This window comes from Rhinolophus ferrumequinum, chromosome 21, assembly GCF_004115265.2.
Source record: "Rhinolophus ferrumequinum isolate MPI-CBG mRhiFer1 chromosome 21, mRhiFer1_v1.p, whole genome shotgun sequence".
NCBI lineage: Eukaryota > Metazoa > Chordata > Mammalia > Chiroptera > Rhinolophidae > Rhinolophus > Rhinolophus ferrumequinum.
Genome location: NC_046304.1, coordinates 38554993 through 38574649, shown reverse-complemented (window position 1 = coordinate 38574649; position 19657 = coordinate 38554993). Strand labels below are relative to the sequence as shown.

At 45.0% G+C, this 19657-nt stretch overlaps 2 protein-coding genes across 2 annotated transcripts; both read left to right on the top strand.

Annotated features, from left to right (window-relative positions):
• The first annotated feature begins 42 nt into the window (after positions 1–42).
• On the top strand, positions 43–5614 carry PTGES3L (prostaglandin E synthase 3 like). Its single transcript, XM_033089943.1, has 8 exons — positions 43–163; positions 271–491; positions 821–934; positions 1036–1102; positions 1212–1310; positions 3375–3464; positions 4141–4194; positions 4866–5614. Exons 2-8 carry the CDS (start codon positions 484–486, stop codon positions 4899–4901), a joined length of 468 nt encoding a protein of 155 aa, XP_032945834.1. The 5' UTR covers positions 43–163; positions 271–483; the 3' UTR covers positions 4902–5614.
• A 2234-nt stretch (positions 5615–7848) lies between these two features.
• On the top strand, positions 7849–16692 carry AARSD1 (alanyl-tRNA synthetase domain containing 1). The gene is made up of 12 exons (XM_033089942.1): positions 7849–7981; positions 8132–8263; positions 9951–10110; positions 11349–11406; positions 11853–12009; positions 12106–12222; positions 12445–12575; positions 12904–12970; positions 13158–13249; positions 13691–13745; positions 14860–14954; positions 16350–16692. Exons 1-12 carry the CDS (start codon positions 7943–7945, stop codon positions 16483–16485), a joined length of 1239 nt encoding a protein of 412 aa, XP_032945833.1. The 5' UTR covers positions 7849–7942; the 3' UTR covers positions 16486–16692.
• Positions 16693–19657: the final 2965 nt, after the last annotated feature.

The window sequence follows — 19657 nt, the reverse complement described above, 5'->3', positions numbered from 1 at the left end:
CGCGCTGGCTGGGAAACCCGAGGAGCGGGTGGGCAGGGCTCAGACGTCACCGAGTTTCGACGTCACCCAGGGCGGCCTTCCCTGGGGATTTATTCGGGCCAATAATATTTTATTGAGCGCCTATTGTGAATCAGGCACCGTGTACTAAGCGTTGGAGAGACAGGTGAGTGAAGTCGGGGACACGTCATTCTGTGTGTTTCGAGTGTAGTGTGTACTCGTAGCCCTTGCCCTGGTCCCAGCCGGTGGGTCGTCTCTTCCTAATCTGTACAGCTCTCGAGACCTGGAGATGTGAAGGGCTGCAGGGATTATGCTCTTCCACAGTCTCTCCGAGTGCAGCTACTTTGGTTGTAGGGCCATATTTCTCCTGCTTCTAAACCCTTCCCCGACCATATAAGGAGAGGCAGCTGATAGGGGCGTCCCCAGGATCTAAAGATAGCGGCCCCAGCCTCGGACTCCAAACGCCACCGGGCAGCGGGAGCCGCCATGGCACGGTGAGTGTTTTCTGCCGCCCTTTTCCCTGGAGATTACTTGCCCCACATTTTCTGGGCGCTCCAAGTTCTGCCAGGACTCATGGGAACCCTAGACCCCAGATCTTATAACTCCGTACCTCTCTCCTCTGACACTTTTTGTTCTCCCCACGTTCACCCTCACCACACACACCCACGCCAGTGACTCCCCTTCAGCCCCTTCTGTCGCATTTAGCTCCACTTTGGGCTGTAGCATAAAGCGTCCCTTTATTTCCCCCTCCTTCCATCTTTCTCAAATGCCCTCAGTCTTCCCTCTCCCACCCCTATGAAGCCCCACCTCAACTCCTCTTCAGGCAGCATGCCCGGACCCTGTGGTACGACAGGCCCAAGTATGTGTTCATGGAGTTTTGTGTTGAGGACAGCACGGACGTCCACGTGCTCATAGAAGACCACCGCATTGTGTTCAGGTAATGGCCCTCCCCTCCGGAGGGCCTGGCTTCCTGGGAACCTTTCCCTTCTAACGCCCCCACATGCAGCCTCTTGTATCTCAGCTGCATTGTTTCCTTAGCTGCAAGAATGCGGATGGAGTGGAGTTGTACAATGAGATTGAGTTCTACGCCAAGGTGAACTCCAAGGTAAGGGTTTGGGGGTGCAGGGACAGTAAAGTCTGGATGGGAAGGCTGTCTGGGAAATGGGAGATTCTAAACCCTAGACCCTAAGAATGAGGTTCTCTCTATCTGGCAGGATTCTCAGGATAAGCGCTCTGGCCGCTCTATTACTTGCTTTGTGAGGAAATGGAAGGAAAAGGTAGCCTGGCCCCGGCTCACCAAGGAGGATATCAAGGTAGGGAGTGGGCTGTTCTTTCTCCTGTGCTCTCTATCCATGTACCCAGGTACCCAAGTTAGGTCTGGGAATCACCCTTGCTCCCTTCCCCACCAACATTCAATCACTCACTAGGTCCTGCCTATTTGACCTCCATTTAAGTATTGAATCCATTACTTCCTCTCTTCCTAATTCAGGCCTCATCCATCACTGGGTGAGGTTTCTTGCATATTGTCAGCCCCAACCACCGATCTGTCTGGTGCCTTCTTCCCAGCATGGTCTGTCTAAAACACATATCTGACTCTGTCACTCCCTCACTTAAGACCCTCCAGTGGCTTCTCTTCTCCTGAAGGTTGAATTGGCTGCCTGCTGGTTGGATCTCCTTCTCAAATTTGTTTCAGCAGTCTCCACAGTTTTAAAAATTATTTTGATTGGTTACATGTAGAATTTTTGATTAGTTGCTGATGTATAAAAATGTGGAGATTTCACCTAAAAATTCACATTATCAGCTTCTCTCAGAAAATGAAGACTGTCTACAGTGGTCTGAATTCCCAAATGCCGAGAGTTGAAGCTTTAAATGGGGCACGTGGTGCACCTCACTTTACTCTTATTATCTCCCTGTCTTTTTCAGGCATTTGAGCTTGTACCTTCCGCCTTTTAGGTTGAAGTCCAAACACCACAGCATGACATATAAGTGCATGGCATGGCTATTCCTCCCTCTGCAGCCTTATATCCCATTGCTCTGTGCTTCAGACTTCACATTGCAGGCACAGGAAACTGCTTGGAGCTTTTTGCACGCATACGGTTATTTTTCAACTCTGTATCTTTGCTCAAGCTGTGCCTTCTTCCTGGAAAGCTTCCATCACCATTACCTTCTCCAACCTAACCCCTGCTCATCCTTCAAGGCCCGGCTACTCCACGAAGCCTGAGTTCCCAAAATATCCTTGTTCCCTATATAACCTACCACCACCCTTTCCACACTGTAGGATAATGATTTATTTACATTTCCCTTCCCCACTTGCTTCTTGATGGCTATGTACTGAACATTTTTATAACCCCAGTGCTAAGCTCAGAGTCGGGCCCACAGTATGTGTTCAATAAACATCTATTTAATGAATGAGTGAATAAGTTCTTTCCCTGTCTAAGTGTGGGAACTTGGAACACGGGCCTTAAAGGTTTGTCTCGGACTCCTTGTCTTGCTTTGTTGAGTCTGCGATGCTTTATGACACAGTTGTATTTCCAGATGTATCTCTCTAATTGGTCTGTCCTTGGAGGGCAGAATTTCTATGCTTTCCCATCTCCTACAGTGCCTGGCATTGTGCTTGGCACTTAGCAGGTTCCTGGTACATCTTTGTGGATAATGATGATGACATGGCAGCATAGAGGGGGGTTAGTCAAAGGGGTGCTGTTGGGAAGACTGTACCCCTATTGACCTTCTTTTCCCCAACCATGCTCCTGTGCATAGGAGGTCTGACAATTAAGTTCATGAACTTGTTGCAACAATGTTGCTCACCTTTTTTTGATATCAGAGGGATTATTCATTATGAATTTCTACCACCTGGGCAAATAGTTAACCAAGTTTACTATTTGGAAGTGCTGAAAAGGCTGTGTGAAAAAGTTAGACGACCTGAACTTTTCGCCAACAATTCATGGCTCTTGCATCATGGCAATGCACAAGCTCACATAGCACTGTCTGTAAACAAATAACTGTATCGGAACACCCTCCCTACTCACCTGATCTGGCCCCCAATGACTTCTTTCTTTACCCGAAGATAAAGGAAATATTGAAAGGAAGACATTTTGATGACATTCAGGACATCAAGGGTAATACGACGATAGCTTTGGTGGCCATTCCAGAAAGAGTTCCAAAATTGCTTTGAAGGGAGCACTAGGCACTGGCGTCGGTGCATAGCTTCCCCAGGGGAGTACTTTGAAGGTGACCGTAAGTGATAACTCAGCAGTGAGGTATGCAGCACTTTTTGTAGGATCGGATGGTGAACTTAATTGTCAGACCTTGTACACCCACACTCTCCCATGCCCTCTGCTACCCTCCTAGCCTGTGACACTCCATGCTTCCTCTTGCAGCCAGTGTGGTTGTCTGTGGACTTTGATAACTGGAGAGACTGGGAAGGGGATGAAGAGGTGGAGCTGGCTCAGGTGGAACATTATGCAGAGGTAATGCCATTTCCTGCCCATCTTGATCATTCTGTCTCTGCACACATTTGGAGGATTGTCATCAGGGCGAGGCAGATGTGTATGAGCTCCCCAGGCAGGCTGCTCCTTGGTGCTGATATTCTTCATGTATTTTGTGCAATGTTTATTTAGTAGGGATGGGAGAAATGGATATTCTATTAGTGAAATTGTATACGTAGATTCACTACTCACAGAGTAGAGCGTGTGTCCTGAAAAAGTTTGGCAAAACCTTTTCCTACTTTTCTGTAATTTTTGTTCTCTCTTCTAGTTTCTCTCTGTGTGTTTTCTTGAGCCAGACCAACTTCATGGGAAGCTCAAACTAAGCAGTATAAAAATTCACATTAAAAAATTACTAGTTCCCAATAAATTGCACCCTGCCATATGTTATTTGGTTTCAGAACTTCAGCTATGGTTTATTCAAGTTGCAAAAACACTAGCGGATCCCAACCTGGATTAGTAAGGAGAGTGCTCTCTGTGTGTTTCAATTTCCTTTTAAAAAGGGAATCAATTTCCTTTTGTCCAGTTCATTCCAGTGATGTGTTAGGGGCTTTAAAGACAGGGCAGTTGTCTGGCGGGGCCCATTCTGTGGTCCGTCGGTATGCAGGGTGCTCTTCCCTCACCCCTCTTCTCTCTTGTGACTACTTTTCTCTTCCCACAGCTTTTGAAGAAGGTCAGCACCAAGAGACCTCCCCCTGCCATGGATGACCTGGATGTAAGTAAAGCCTGCCCCTCAACCCTTCAGTTTCCTTTTAGCTCTAAAGATATTAGAGAAACTAATAGAATATTGTATGTCAGCTATATTTCAATAAAAATCTTTTTTAAAATAATAAAAAATTAAATTAAAAATAAGATTCTAGAAAGCTCCTGTCCCAGTCCCTAACACACAGTAGTTTTCAGTGCATGAAAGCCAAATTTGAATTTGACACGGGAGGTCAGATGTTCTTCTCCAGGCTTTGGAAAATCCCAGCAAGACCTCCTCACTTCCATCTCCCCCTCTGCTTCTCCATCCTGGAGCAGCCCTGGTCCTGGGACTCTCTCTACAGCTGTAAGGAGCAGGAGCATTAATTGAAATTCTGGGGAGCATTTGAGATATTGTTTCCTGGCAGTGGTCATTTTGGCTCAAATAAACTCTTATAAAAATTAAAAGAAAAAAAAAGAAATTCTGAAACTGAATGATGCATAACATAGCGCTGTTTATTGAGTACAGTGGTTTATTGTATTTTCCAAAGTTTAAGTCCTTCCATATTAGCCTCCCAAAAAGTTGTGTGACTCAGAAAATCACAAAAGAAATCTTGGAGAGCAGGAGGGAGTGAGCAGCATTTGTGAACACAAATGTTCGTTTTCTGCAGACTCTACAGGTGCTGTTGTCTTTTTTTTTCCTAGGATGATTCTGACAGTGCAGATGCAACAAGTAATTAACTTATGGGACAGGAGAGCTGGGGAGGAAACTGACTATCTTCCAGTCATTCTGACAAGCTAGGGCCTGGGCCTTCGTCTACTCTTTGGCTGTGCACCAGAGCCCTCTGGGATGTCTGAACTTTCCTAGAAGCTCTTAATGAGAGCTTTATGCTTTAGTTCATGCTTTATTTCTCGTTCATGCTTTATTTCTCCTTCCTAGGCACTTGACTGTGGCTGCCGCATCAGATGGCAGGATAGGAGAGGGGTAGACTGGGGCAGTAGGGCTTCTGACTTCGTACCAATTGGCTGTAATCTCCATGTTGGGCCACTCATAAGGGCTCCCTTGAGTATTTCAGCATGTGTGTGTATGTGGGAGAGCAAAAGCCCAAGAAGCAGCGTATAGATTCTAATAAATTTCTAGGAACTGGTCTGTCTCTTTCTTTCTTGTACTTCTTCCTCCTGGAGGTAATCTCTTCTTCCTCTATAGTTGCTCTTAAGGGGCGGAGTGGGTATCAGAGATCCTGGCCCTCATTGTTGGGACTGGAAGACGATGTTGGGAGCAGGCTTATAACCAAGGTGGGGGCCTTTCCATGCACAGCTCTATGCTCTGATTTCTCAGAGCAGAAACCAACCTTGCACTATATGGCTAATACTGCTAACCCTAGAAACCCACCTCAGCTTCCTGTACACTCCAGAAATCTCTTTATACTTTTAAAGCTAATTTGTTACATTAATTAATGCCTGTGTCTGTTTAGTCCTCCGTTCATCAGCCACCCCATTCATCCACATATTTTTTTGAGTGCTTAATGTGTACTAAAACTGTGACTTAAACAAAATACAATGCTGAGACTTTGCCCTTGAACTCATGGTAAAGTATTGAGATTTATTTAAAAAATTAAACTTTAAAAATTATATCAGTAATATATGGACATAGTTTAAAAAATTAAAATAGTATAGAAGAGTATAAAATGTAAAGTAAAATTTGTAGCCTCTCATAGGTTTCTTCAATAAATTTATATACTTATATATGTATATATGCATATAAACTATACACATTATAAATTCCACAATATGTATAATTTATATAATTATATATAATATATAAAATAATATATAACATATGGGACATAACATACATAAAATATATTAATATATATTCATAAACAGTATAATATATATTAAAATTTAATACATATATGAGCAAATGCAGTGTGTGTGTGTGTGTGTGTGTGTGTATACACAATTGGAATTACACTATGTATATCTTGCACCCTGCTTTTTTTCACTTAATATATATTGGAGTTCTTTCCAAATCAGTGTACGTAGATCTAACTTTTTAATGGCTACGTGTTATTCAATTGAATATATTTTTCATAATTTAACTGGTTTCTTATTGAGGGATATTTAGGTTGTTCTTAGTTTTTTAAAATTTTCAACCAATTGCTTCAATGAACATTTAAAAAATTTAGATCTTTACATATTTGGCAAAAAAATCTGTAAATTGCTAGATGTGGAATTGCTAGGTCAAAGAGTAGGTACATTTAAACATTTTGATTGATAGCTTTCATGTAAGAGCAACTTGTTGGCAAGTTGCTCTTAGATGAAATTGCACCAATTCTCACTCCCACCCATGAGAGAGCTCCATTCTCCAGAACCTTTTAGATATTTGCCAAGATAAAAATTGTACCTGGTTCTATTTGCCTTTAATTATGAGTTGCTCATTGTTTATTTTTATTAGTGATTCACATTTCTTTTAATGTGCTATGTCCATGTCTTTCACCCATTTTGCTATTGACATTAGTCCTTAAGCTTTTTTTAAAAAACTGATAAAGCTATATTTGAATCATGCTTTATAATTTGCTATTATATATTATTAAAATTTTTTGAACCTCATATCAACCCTACAGAATAATTAGGTCCTTTCTTCATAGGTGATCAAGAAGAGGCAAAGTTGGGACTTGAATTTGTATAGCATATGTCCCTTATCCACAATTCTGAAAACCTAGAATTTCTGAAAACAGACTTAAAATTTGACACCAAAACTCATCTGACACCAAAACATGACCTAAAATGATGTGAGGCTATTTATAGTCTTTGTTTATTCTATTTAGTGTATTTATAGCTCAGCTTAAATAATGCGTTTGAAGCATCGCCGCCCCTGCTTCCCTGCTTCGGGGCCATCTTCTCCTGCTTCGTCCTCCCTCAAGTAGCCAACAAAGGCATAGACTTATCGAAAAAAAACACACAAATTAATGGTTTGACATGATGTTGCCCCATTGTTCCAAATAGAGCGCGTTTTGTAACACATGGAATATGCTCTGTATTACTGCCTAAAATCTGAAAAATCCTTAATTCTGAAACATCTTGAAGTCCACGCTTTTTATTAGTTGATTTAAAAGAGCAAAAAGGAAGTTAATTTTAACTTTTAATCCGTTTAAAATTTTTAAGGCAACGATGGCAGTTTAATTTCTGGTAACTTTTTTAGCTACACTGTCCAATTAGCACTAGTCGCAGGTGGTACTTAAAATGTGGCTAGTCTGAACTGAGATGTACTGTAAGTGTAAAATACCAGGTTTCGAAAAGTTTGTATGGGAAAAAATCTTATTTAAAAATACCCATTATTACATGATTAAAAATATTCTGGACATGTGGATTTAAATAAAATATATTATTACCATGTGGCTTGCATTACATTTCTGTTGAGCAGCACTGCTGTGCCTCCAAGCCACCACCATCGTCCCCTTCTCTACGCAGCCGGATTCCGCGGGGCCGAATTGCACACATCCGTGGGGTCCAACGGGCTAAACTAAGTGCCTTGACAAATTCAGGACGCCGTTTTGTTTTGTTTTGTCCACTGGTGCTTTTCAAAGTCTTAAAACAGTTTCTCAACCAGCCGAATCGGCGAATCGCGTTTTTAATAAGTTTGACCCAACCACACCCCAGTCCTTGCGCTCTTGCTTCTGCGCAGAAACGCGCCCTAACCGGGATTGTCCCCCGTCGGCTCCCGTCCGCCCCAGGCGTTTCAGTGTGCGCGGGTCGCGGCGTCCCGGGAGACAGCAGCGATGGCGTTCCGTTGTCAGCGGGACAGCTACGCCCGGGAGGTACGGCTGGCTGGGCGACGGACCTAATGCTGCCCGGTGCATGGAGGCGGGGCGGGAAGAGGGCGCTGCGTGGAGGGAGAACCGAGGTCGATTCAGCCCTGGTGTACTGGGCGCTGGGGTCGGGGCTTATTCTCGTCCCTCTCTGCCTAGTTCACCACCAGCGTGGTCTCCTGCCGTCCCGCGGAGCTGCAGACCGAAGGAAGCAATGGCAAGAAGGAAGTGCTGAGCGGTTTCCAAGTGGTGCTGGAAGACACGCTGCTTTTCCCTGAGGGCGGTGGACAGGTACCAGGCCCCTCCCTTCCGTCTGCCCCTCCCTCCCTTCCCCCTCTCCCTTCTCTGGAAGCTCCTCATTCCTTTCCTCCCAGGTGGAAAATGCTCTCCTGTCCTAATGCAAACAGATGGAGGTTCAGTTCAGTTCAGTCCATTTGTTCATTCAGCAAATATTTATCAAATACTTAGCCATAACATATGCTGGGTTCTATTCCAGGCTCTAAAGATAAGGAGTGAACGTGACAGTTCATCCACATACATATGAATAGAATATTTATTGGAGAAGACAGAACTGGGAATAAATAGTACGCCAGGTATGATAAGTGCCGCAAGTAAAATTAAAGCTTGAGGGAAAGAGAATGATGGCGTGTTCTCCTAGGTTGGGGGCAAGTTATTTCAGTAGAGACCTAAGGGAAGTGAGGGGGTAAGCCATTATAATTGTCTAGTGGTGCTGGTGGGGGAGGGGGAAGAATTCCAGGCAGCAGGAAAAACGATTGCAAAGGCCTTGAAGTAGGAATGTGTTTGACAGGGACTGAAAAAGTTTCCCCTGAGGGAGCACAAGAGAGGGCAGACTTAAGAATGCTGTGATCGGGTAGCAACAAGGTCCAGTGTGAACATGGGACAGGAGGATAATAACACCAAAGGTGGGCGTTATAGGAGAAGCTTTTCCAGCAGAGATAATACAAGGGCAGGGAAGCCTGAAAGACTGACAAGTCTAGTTAACTACAAATAGTCTGATATAGTTGGAGTCTGTGGTGTGCGTTGATGACAGGTTGGAGATGACCATGGAAAGGTAAGTAGAGGATAGTTCAGACAGCCTTGAAGGATGTATTAAGGTCTATGGACTTTATTCAGGAAGCTATGGTGAACACTCAGGCAAAGAAGTGACGTAAGAGAACATGTGCAGTAAACTTGATAGTGAGAAAGTTTCAGTTTCATATCCATGTCGTCATTATAGTGATATTCTCAACATAGAGGTTTTCTGATCTGCTGAAGAAAATCTGTGACCTCAGGCAACCAGAGAAGGTCTCATCTCATACATCACTTCTTTCAGGAAGTTTTCCCTGATTCCCTAAGACTGTTAGGTCTCTTTCCTTTGAACTCTAGAATAATGTACTTTTTCATGTTATGGCATGTTGTTGTAGATCATATTACAATTATTTGTTTGCATGTTTGTATTTTTCAGACCCTGAAGTTCCATGAGGGGTCATGTCTTGTTTACAGTGTAGTCTCAGGCTGGCACAGTGTCTTGTAAGCAGTTGGCACCTGATATTTTTTTAAGTGAATAAATATTTTTAAATCTAATTCTAGTAGCAGTGCAGAGGATGAAGTGGAGGGAGGGAGGGAGATTCAGATAATTTCAGAAACTATTGAAAGATAAGGATCTAAGCTAAGGGAATAAGAGTGAGAATTAAGTTTCTTTGGGTTTTACCAAAATCTTCATTGCTGTAGTTACCGTCTTTGTTTTAATTCTGTTACTCTGTTCCGAAGAACAAAACATATAGGTGTTTAGAGTGAAGAGGGCAGACGTAGTTCCCTCATGGAACAAGGTGGACCACCTCACTTGGCATTGCCTCTTCCTTAGGGAGTCTCAAAATCTGGGTGTGTTTCTCACATGCTTTCCCCAGAGGGTCTTTGTATCCTGCAGTTAGGGTGAATCCTGCTTCCCACCACTGATTGTCTTTACTTCTTTTCCCAGCCTGATGACCGTGGTACGATCAATGACATCTCCGTGCTGAGAGTGACCCGACGTGGGACCCAGGCTGATCATTTCACACAGACAGCCCTGACCCCTGGGACTGAGGTCCGGGTCCGGGTGGACTGGGAGCGGAGGTTTGACCACATGCAGCAGCATTCAGGTAGGTGGCGTGGGACAAGGGGTCTGCAGGAGGGGCAGGTGTGAATGAGGAAGCCGCGATGATTGACGTATGGTTTGGGTTCTCTAGGAATTAATCTTTTGGAAGAGACAGACATATTCAGAATCAGCTCTGATTGAGGCAGGATATACTTGTTATAAAAGGAATATGAACAATTAAATTATTAGAATAGCTGCTATGTTTGACTATTATATTAGCAACTTCTCACTTGGTGCCTTTATCTGGATGTCTCATAGACTTCTTAAACTCAAAATCTCCAAAATGGAATTACAAAGCCACCCCTTCCCCGAGACCCGGTCTTCTGTCAGCATTCTCTGTGTTCCGTGCATGGTGTCAGTATCCACTCAGTTGCTGAAGTCCTGGAAGCCAGTCCAGAAACCTCTTTGGGGATAGCCAGTCAGTTACTGAGTCCTGTCAGTTTATTTTCTAAATACTTGTGTATATCCTCCCACTGTCAGTGCGATCATTCTAGTCCCAGCTCTCATTGTCTTTCTCTAGACCTCTGTAATAGCCTCCCGGCTGGTCTCCCCACGTCCAGTCTTGCTTCTGTGCAGCCCATTCTTCACAAAGCAGCCAGAATAATCTTTTAAAAATGAATATCTGATCATCTCATTCTCCTGCTTTTCAGAGGCTTCCTGTAGCTCACGATAAAGCCAAACTTAGCGTGGCCCCCAAGCCCTACCTGGGCTAGGGCTCGTCTGCTGCTCCAGCCTCAGCTGCCGCTCCCCAACTCCCTTGCTCTCTGTATTCTGGCCATTCTGGCCTTGTTTTGAATTCCTTGAATGTGTCCTGTTTCTTTCCTCCTTCAAGGCCTTTGGCTGTCTTGTTCTCTTTGCCTTTGCAGTTAATTCCGTCTCTTTCTCCTCCTGACTTCATCAATCAGGGATGATGCTGTATTTCTAGTGCCAAGTTCTGTGCCTTGCATGTGGTAAACACTTCATGAATGTTTGTTCTATGAATGAATGCGGCACATTAGAACTTGTTCACATCCTGCTTCTGATAAGCTACATTGCCTTGGCAAGTTATTTGGTCTCTCTAGGCCTGTTTTCTCATTTGTGAAATGGCATCTTGCAGAATTCTCATGAGGATTTTCAATGAAGTATCTCAAGAGTATTACTTGGTGCCTGGCCGGTCTTCATAAGGAAGATGTGATGCTCTGGGGGAGGAGGTGGCTATCTGGGCTTCTCACTGTTCTCTTGGCTCTTGTTCTCTCTGCTCAGGGCAGCATCTCATCACAGCAGTTGCTGATCATCTGTTTGGGCTGAAGACAACATCATGGTGAGCGAGAGGCGTGAGACTAACTGTAGGGCGTGGTCCCTGACTACCAGCTCCTTCCCTGGTAATGGGTCAGGGGGTAGGAGAATAAAAGAAAGGCAACGTTCAGAATCTGCTGTGTTCTCCTGTTCCCCTTGAAGATAGGGTGGTGGGTGACCTTGTGTTTCTTAGGGGAAACACGAGGATGAGAGAAGAGACATCTGCCTTTGTTTAGGAAGACCATGGAGTTTGGAGCCCAAAGACCTAGGGGGTGAATCCTGGCTGCGTGACCTTGATCACGTTCCTTACTACCTCTCACCTGTAAAATGGAAATGATCATTCCTGCCTTGCAGGATTTCTGTGAGGATTACATCAGATCATTTATGCGGACAGTCTTTGTAAACGGTCAACTTTCTGATATTATTGTTGTCGTCATCAGTGTCCTGTGGCTACTCTACTTCTTCTGACAGGGAGTTAGGGCGACTCCGGAGTGTGATTGAGTTGGACAGCCCCTCTGTGACTGCAGAGCAGGTAGCTGCCATTGAGCAGAGTGTTAATGAGAAAATCCGAGATCGGCTGCCTGTGAATGTGCGAGAGCTGAGCCTGAATGATCCTGAGGTGGAGCAGGTGAGGGGCGAGCCAGTGGGATGGCTTCTGGAGAGTGGCCCTCCGAGGGCGCCTCATCAAAATCCAGACAGCCCTTCCCTCGCCCCTGCGTTCCAGGTGCGGGGCCGGGGTTTGCCGGATGATCATGCCGGGCCCATTCGAGTTGTTACCATCAAGAGCGTCGATTCCAACATGTGCTGTGGGACCCATGTGAGCAATCTCAGTGACCTTCAGGTAGGTGAGAAAGGGCTTCTGAATGCTTAGGAGAGAGGGTGTCAGGAGTAGAAGATCACAACAGGGCTGGCAGTGATAGAGGGGGACAATGGGGGCGTCCCTAGTGAAATCAGTCCTTTATTGTTTCTGAGCCTGGCGGAGATCTAGGTCTCTCCTACGCGTGGCTCCAGCACCCAGTGCGGTTTCTGCATGTGTGTGTATTTACCCCCTTGCCTCATATAGGTCATTAAAATTCTGGGCACTGAGAAGGGGAAAAAGAATAAAACCAACCTAATATTTCTGGCTGGGAACCGGGTGCTGAAGTGGATGGAGAGAAGTTATGGAACTGAAAAAGCACTGACCACTCTGCTTAAGTACGCCCCCTTCTGTTGCCTCCTCTTTCTCAGATCCTGGACACCCCGGTGCTTAGATTTCCTACCTGTAAGGCAGACAGAATAATCTGTCTCGGGGGGTACGGTGTGATCAGAAATGTTAAAGTGCTTTGGAGAGTAACTCAGACCCATACAAAATGGTTTAGTCCTTCATATCTTCTCCCCCGATTGCCTAAGAGGCCTACTTGGAATGTCCCCAGGTCCCCATCTGGAGGGATTCACACTCTTTAAGAAGGGCATCATGGATGTATCCCCAACACCAAAAGCAGTTGGGAAGGTAGGCAGATCTCCCTGGACCTTTTTCTTGCAGGTGTGGAGCAGAGGACCACGTGGAAGCAGTGAAGAAGCTGCAGAACTCCACCAAGCTCCTGCAGAAGGTGATTGATTATTCCATGGAGGGTGGAGAGGGTGGGCTCTGCCTGGAATAGGCTCCTGGAACAGACTCGGCCCCTGCGCCTAACCAGATGTGTCGTTTGTCAGAGCCGGGGTGAGGGGAGAAAGAAGCGGAGGGAAGGTAGTTCTCTCGTGTTCTCCTTTCCACCTGCATTACGACACCCATTTCAGAATAACCTGAACCTGCTGAGAGACCTGGCGGTGCACATTGCCCACAGCCTCAGGAGCAGCCCTGACTGGGGAGGTGTGATCGCATTACACAGGTGAGAGAGGAGGTGTTGGGCTGTAGGGCTCAGCCTCCCCTGTATGCAGTGCATAGTGGGCGTCAGGTCACTCATTGGTGTTCCCAAGGCTGAGGAGACCCTAAGAAATGTCGTACCTACCAAATTTCTTGGGTTTGATAGAAACATCTTCACATACCTTTCCTTAGCACCTTCCCTCACCTCCTTCACCATCTAACGGATCTCCATTTACCCGGGTGCATCTTATTTAAGGGAGAAAGAAACAAATGCAAAGCTTGTTATGAACTGCTGATGCTGAGAAGGACGTCCTGCTGGCCCTCAGCTGTCTCTCTTTCTCTTTGCTGAGGGAGTCTGGGAGTTCGCACAAACAGCAGGGGGTCCGGCCTCACGAGGAGCTGGGCTTCCTGTGCTTTCCCAGCTCCCACTCCAACCTGGATCTCACGTCTGTGTCCTCTGTTGTAGGAAGGAGGGTGATTCTGAGTTCATGAATATCATTGCCAATGAGACGGGGTCAGAGGTAAGTGGAGTATGAGGTTCACTGTGTACCCTGAGTAGCGACCTAAATGAGGGCGTCAGTTTAACATGAGCACGTGAAGAGTAGGAAATAGAAATTTGTTCAGTACTGTTTTCTTATGATCAGAGCTGTGAGCCCAGCTCTGTTTTAGGTGTTGAGCTAGGTCTGTGGTATTGACCTTTCCGGGGCTGTGACATTTACCATCTTCCAAGCTCGTTTTAGCGGAGCTGGAACTCTTCTAAGCCGTCCAGGTTTAAGTGTGCTGAGGGCCTGACTTTAGAAATACGAGGGTTGCTAGACCTTTGAAGGCCATTCCTTTCGTTTCCCTTTTCCTGACTTCAACGGCCCTTCCCTGTCCCGACAGACCAGGGCTTAGTGATTTCCAGGTCGCTCTTTTGTATTTATTCCAAAAAGCACTTTTCGGAACACCTCCTCTGGGCCAAGCAGTGTGCACCTCCTTTCATAATTCTTCTGTAGAGAGTACTGATTCTCAAGGAGCTCACTCTCTAGTCTGGGAGACAAATGTGCATGTCAGCATTTATAATTTAGGATGGTAAATGCTGGAGGTCTAGCATTACCTGAAAAGGTGGGGAGGTCTGGGGAAGGGGGGTGCCCCTTGGATACTGCTTAGTGGTCATTGATAGACAAGGGAGCGAAGATGGTCAGGCAGAGGGGAAACACGGAGGTTTAGGCAGTGGCAGGCGTCGGGGTGCGTCGGGCTCGGGCGGTGACCAGGCTGCAAAGGTTGGCAGGAGTCAGATCACGAAGGCATTTTATGCTTGGCCATGGTCAGCCGCCTTCAGCCTCCTTCATGCTGAAGCTAAGTTCCTGTAGTCACTCTCAGTTTCTTGGCCCTGGTGGGCCAGCATGGACAGGTGGCATTATCACTCATCCAGAACATACCTGTAGTTTAGGGGGGGATGTCTTCTGTTTTGTTTTTGTTTTAATTGAGATGTGACATTGTGTAAGTTTAAGGTGTGCAGCATGTTGATTTGATACATATGTAATTGCAACACGATTTAAAAATCTGTTCTTGAGACTGAGGAGAGGCAGAGTTGAGGGGGGTTGAACCCACATCCCTAAGGATCAGGGTTCATTTCCTTGTCTTACCTCCTAGGAGACTCTCCTGTTCTTAACTGTGGGTGATGAGAAAGGTGCTGGGCTCTTCTTACTGGCAGGGCCTGCTGAGGCCGTGGAGACCCTGGGGCCCAGGTAATCTTCCGTGGACTGCCTTGCACGGGTGGGAGAGCGGATAAGCCTAACCTACTGATCCATCCCTGTGCTGGTGACAGGGAGCGCCACATCTGCAGGCTCGTTTTGATTCGCATCACAGGCCCCTGCGGTGGGCCGAGCAGAAATAATTTTGCCACCATCGTTCCCAGTCTTACAGATGAGGGATGGCATATCTGTGTCTGGGATTCACAGTTAAAGTGGCGGACCTGAGACGCGAACCCAGGTCTTTGGGCTCGAAATCTCTTCTAGAAATTGAGATTCATAATGATACATGACTACTGGTGCTGGTTATCAGTAGGCAGATGAAGCAGGTGCTTAACACACCAGCAAAACAGAGGTAGTAACTCTTTGGGGGGAAAAATTAGGATTTTGAGACAAAATTTTAAAAGGCATTGATGTAGTTGTTAGGGAAAAATTAGAACTTTGTTGGACTTCTTGACCCTTATATTATTGTTTATATTTTATTTTAAATTAGATATGGTGACGTAGTGTCCCCTTTTCTTTCTAGCATTTAGGGTTTTCAGAATCCTGAGTGACTCTGATGAATACATGTTCAGTGCAAAGCATTGTAGGAAAACATAAGCTGTTAAAGCAGAGGTTCTGACCGGCATCCAGAATTGGTCTGTAGACCGGTTTGGCCTGCGTACTATTTAAAAATTTTTAAATTAGTTGCTGCATTTTAAAATCGGATTTTTACATAAAAATGTACAGTTCTAGCTATTCTCATAAAAGGAAAAAAAGGGCACTCTGGTAACACTGGGCGCACATTCCCACGTGGTAGGAGGTACGAGGAACTCCCTCTTCAGACAGGCTTGTCCAGGCTACCACAATGCCATCTTGCTCACTCACCCCCAGTTTGCCTCGCTGGTGCTTCCCACACGCATTGTGTCTGCAGCCCCTTACCCCTAGTGGACACTCACCCTGCTCTCTGGAGGCTCCCCTAATTTATCTGGCCCATTTTTAGACCCTTCTATTGTGTCCAGTTATCCACTCTTACAATAAACATGGTACATATAGCTTTATGCACGTGTGCAAGTATTTTTAAGGATTTCTAGAAACCATCTACTCTTTATTTATTTATTTTTAATTTATTGGGGTGACAATTGTTAGTAAAATTACATAGATTTCAGGTGTACAATTCTGTATCACATCATCTATAAATTATATTGTGTATTCACCACCCAGAGTCAGTTCTCCTTCCATCACCATATATTTGATCCCCCTTACCCTCATCTCCCACCCCCCAAGAAGCCATCTACTCTTCCTCGCCCTTCCCCCCAGCCCACGAGGAAAGACTCAGGGCTGCTGCTCTTGGTTTTTCTGTGGCTTTTCCCTCGAACACCTCCCGCTGACTATATCTCTGCCCCCACTCAGGGTGGCTGAGGTGCTGGAAGGCAAAGGAGCGGGGAAGAAAGGCCGCTTTCAGGGCAAAGCCACCAAGATGAGCCGGCGGGCAGAAGTGCAGACGCTTCTCCAGGACTACATCAGCACACAGAGTGCTGAGGAGTGAGGACTCGGGCCAGCTCCCTGATGCTCCAGCCTCGGAGAACGGGCCTCCGCTGACCACAGAAGGAGTCTCTCGGATAACAGAATAGTTTGACTTGCAATGATTGTGGTACTATCTGTGACTCATTTATATGATACAGTCCAATGTGCTTTTGCAGTAAGTGTCTGTGAATAAACAGCTTTCTAATTTGGTCCCATTGGACATAACCTACGTGAATGAGTGTTACGTTGATGAAGTGCACTAATTTATTGAAACTCAGTCGCAGCCTTTCTTCACGTAGAAATATAACTGCCAAAGGAGAGTGTCAGGCTGGAGGCTTGACCTACGGCGCAGACTCATTCACATCTTTTTTTCTTATTTCTTTTTCTAGTTTTCTATTTCAGAACTAAAAGTATTGATGACTTTCCAAGTAAATCAAGATAAGCCACAAAAATATATAGCAGAAAGATGCTCCAAGTTTTATTGAGGCAGAAAAAGGATGGAAAAACATACCATGAAGACTAATCTGAAGAAAGCTGGTGTAGCATTATTGATATCAGACAAACAGAATTTTAAAGCTATAAGCTATAAATAAGACTTTAAGAATCATTATTAGAGATCAAGAGGGACATGTAACAATAAAAGAAAGATGAAATAGTTCTAAATTTCTGTGTCTAATAACAGCCTCAAAATACATAAAGCAGACACTGACGGATCTAAAATGAGAAACAAATCCACAATTGATGGAAGATTTAAACTCATCTTTCAGCAACTGATAGAGCAAGAGGAAGAAGCATTATCTTGAGGTTAAGAGCACAGACTGGAGTTTCACAGACCTGAGTAGAAATCTTGGCTTGGTGCATCTGTAGGTGAAAAATGATCAAGAAAGGCAAGGAAGTGATTACTTTTAAAAGTCAAGCCAGTATGTACCTCTGGGGGAGAGAGTGAAGCAGGATGAAGAAGGAACCCAAGATGGGGGTGGGAGAGTGGTTTCTAGGGTGCCGACAGAGTTTCGTTTCTTGGGTAGCAGTTACTTAGATATTTGCTTCATAATTATTCCTTAGTCTACATGTATGTTTTATTCCATGAGGTTATACATCTCACAATTTAAGAATATAGCTGAAAAAACTTCTGGTTCTGTCACTTGCCCTGGGAAAGTTACCTTGCCATTTCAACCTTCAGTTTCCTCACTGATACAATGGCATTGTGGCAGTACCTAGTTCTCTGGGGTGTCATGGGGTAACAGATTCAACTGGAAGTGCTCAAGAAAACACTGGAGTCCCCAAGTTGACCCAAGAACATGTAATTTTTGATTACCTAATATGTTCTGTTCCTCTTTACCTGCAAATCGAGAATGGATTATAAATGCAGGGGTGGCTGCCCTTCTGCCACCCCTCACAAGGATGTGTGAGCTGCATCTGTGGGCTGTGCTGCTGCAGACATGGGTGTGAGCACCCCGTGCTGTCCTCAGTTTCTCCGGTGCTGTGATTGAGCCCAAGGGAGGCTTCTTTGGAGCCCAGCAGCTACGGCAGATAACTTCAGTTGAGATGTTCATCTTGTTCACCCAAGGACTTTATTCAGGTAAAATTCCCATGTAAGGAAATTCTGCCATTCCTGCTAGAGCAACGGCAGGCAGGGGACATGGCTGCATAGAAGGACATTCCTTTTGCTGGAAGGAATGGAGTGGTCACTTCCAAACTTTTCAATTTAAATAAAGCAAACTTTTCTTCATGAAGTCTTACATATAGAAGCCCACTATAGAAATGGATGAAAGCTGCTCTGATCTTGTTGGAGCAAGGAGGAGGCTTGGAGTTCTGCAGGCTCTGAAGCCCTGCGGTGCCCCATGGAGCAACAGGGCACCATTTGAAAACCGTTGACTTAGTGCAACCACCTTATTTATAGGTGAGAAGGTTCGGGGAAGTAAGGTGCCAGTGGGTACATAATTAGCAATAGTGCCATAGTGCTAAGCTGAGGTAGTTAAAGAGATTAGCTTCAAATTTGACAAGTCATTTTTAACGTGCCATTGCATTTAAAATGTTGGCAAATGCCCCCAAAGAGCCCGAGTGTTCCCCTCACAGGGCGTGTCAGTTATGATGTTTGGAGTTGTACTGCTCCTTCAAACTTACTGTTACATCCTGGGTCTCCTGGTGGAGTTTTGTGCTTACCTGTGCATGTGATAAACCTAGGAAATCCAATTGATAACCCATTCAATCTCTGAAAGAGGAGATACTTATTCACAAGTTATCTCTTATTTAAATACAAAGCCAATTTTAGAAGCTGTCTAGTACTGATTCCCAATTTTCTAACTAGGTTTCAGATCTTTCTAGGACTTTCCTAAGGAAGGTGACAGAATCAAAACAAGTCTAGGCCTGGAAGAAACCTTAAAGATTGACAACCTGGTCTAATGAACGAGATAAACTCCTTTTTTCTTTACTGGGGTAAAATAAACATAAGTTACCATTTTCGCCATTAAAGGAGATGAACTCTTAAGTGACTTGCCCGAAGGCATGCCACCCAACGATAGGGTCCCAGTAGGAATCCCCCGAACTTTTTTGCCATCTCTTCGCACCACAGCGCACTGCCTCAAAACCCAAGGTTTCATAGCCCAGGTGACCTGATACCTGACTTATAAATAATGCACCAACTCCAATTACATGTGAGCAGTTCAAACAGCCACATCAATGAAGGGCCCAAATCTGACATTGCCGTGTACAATGATAAACATTTAGCCCCTCATTTCGCCAATAAACTCTCTTGGAGTTGGTAAAAATTACTCGCCTTCATAATTAAGATCTTAAATCAACCTACCACTCAGATCCAGCTGTAACTTTAGCCAGAATAAAGATGGTCGAGGTGGAGAATTGACCATCTCTGGGTGGTGAACACGCAATGTGATGTATGGAGGATATATTACAGAATTGTACTCCTGAAACCCGTGTAACTTGACTAACCATTGTCATCCCCAATAAACTTTAATTAAAAGAAAAAAAAAAACGATGGTCAAGGCATAGACAGCCAGGATGAAATAACAGAAATAAGAAGAAAAGTGACACCCGGCAAGATAAGTTGTGGCTGTGGGCAGCTGTTTCCATATTCCAATTCTGACAGGAGCTTCATTAAACAATCTTCCGGCTGTGAACGTTTAACGAGAGACCTGCAGTTACATAGACTGGGCCTCTGGGTGGATACAGCTCTG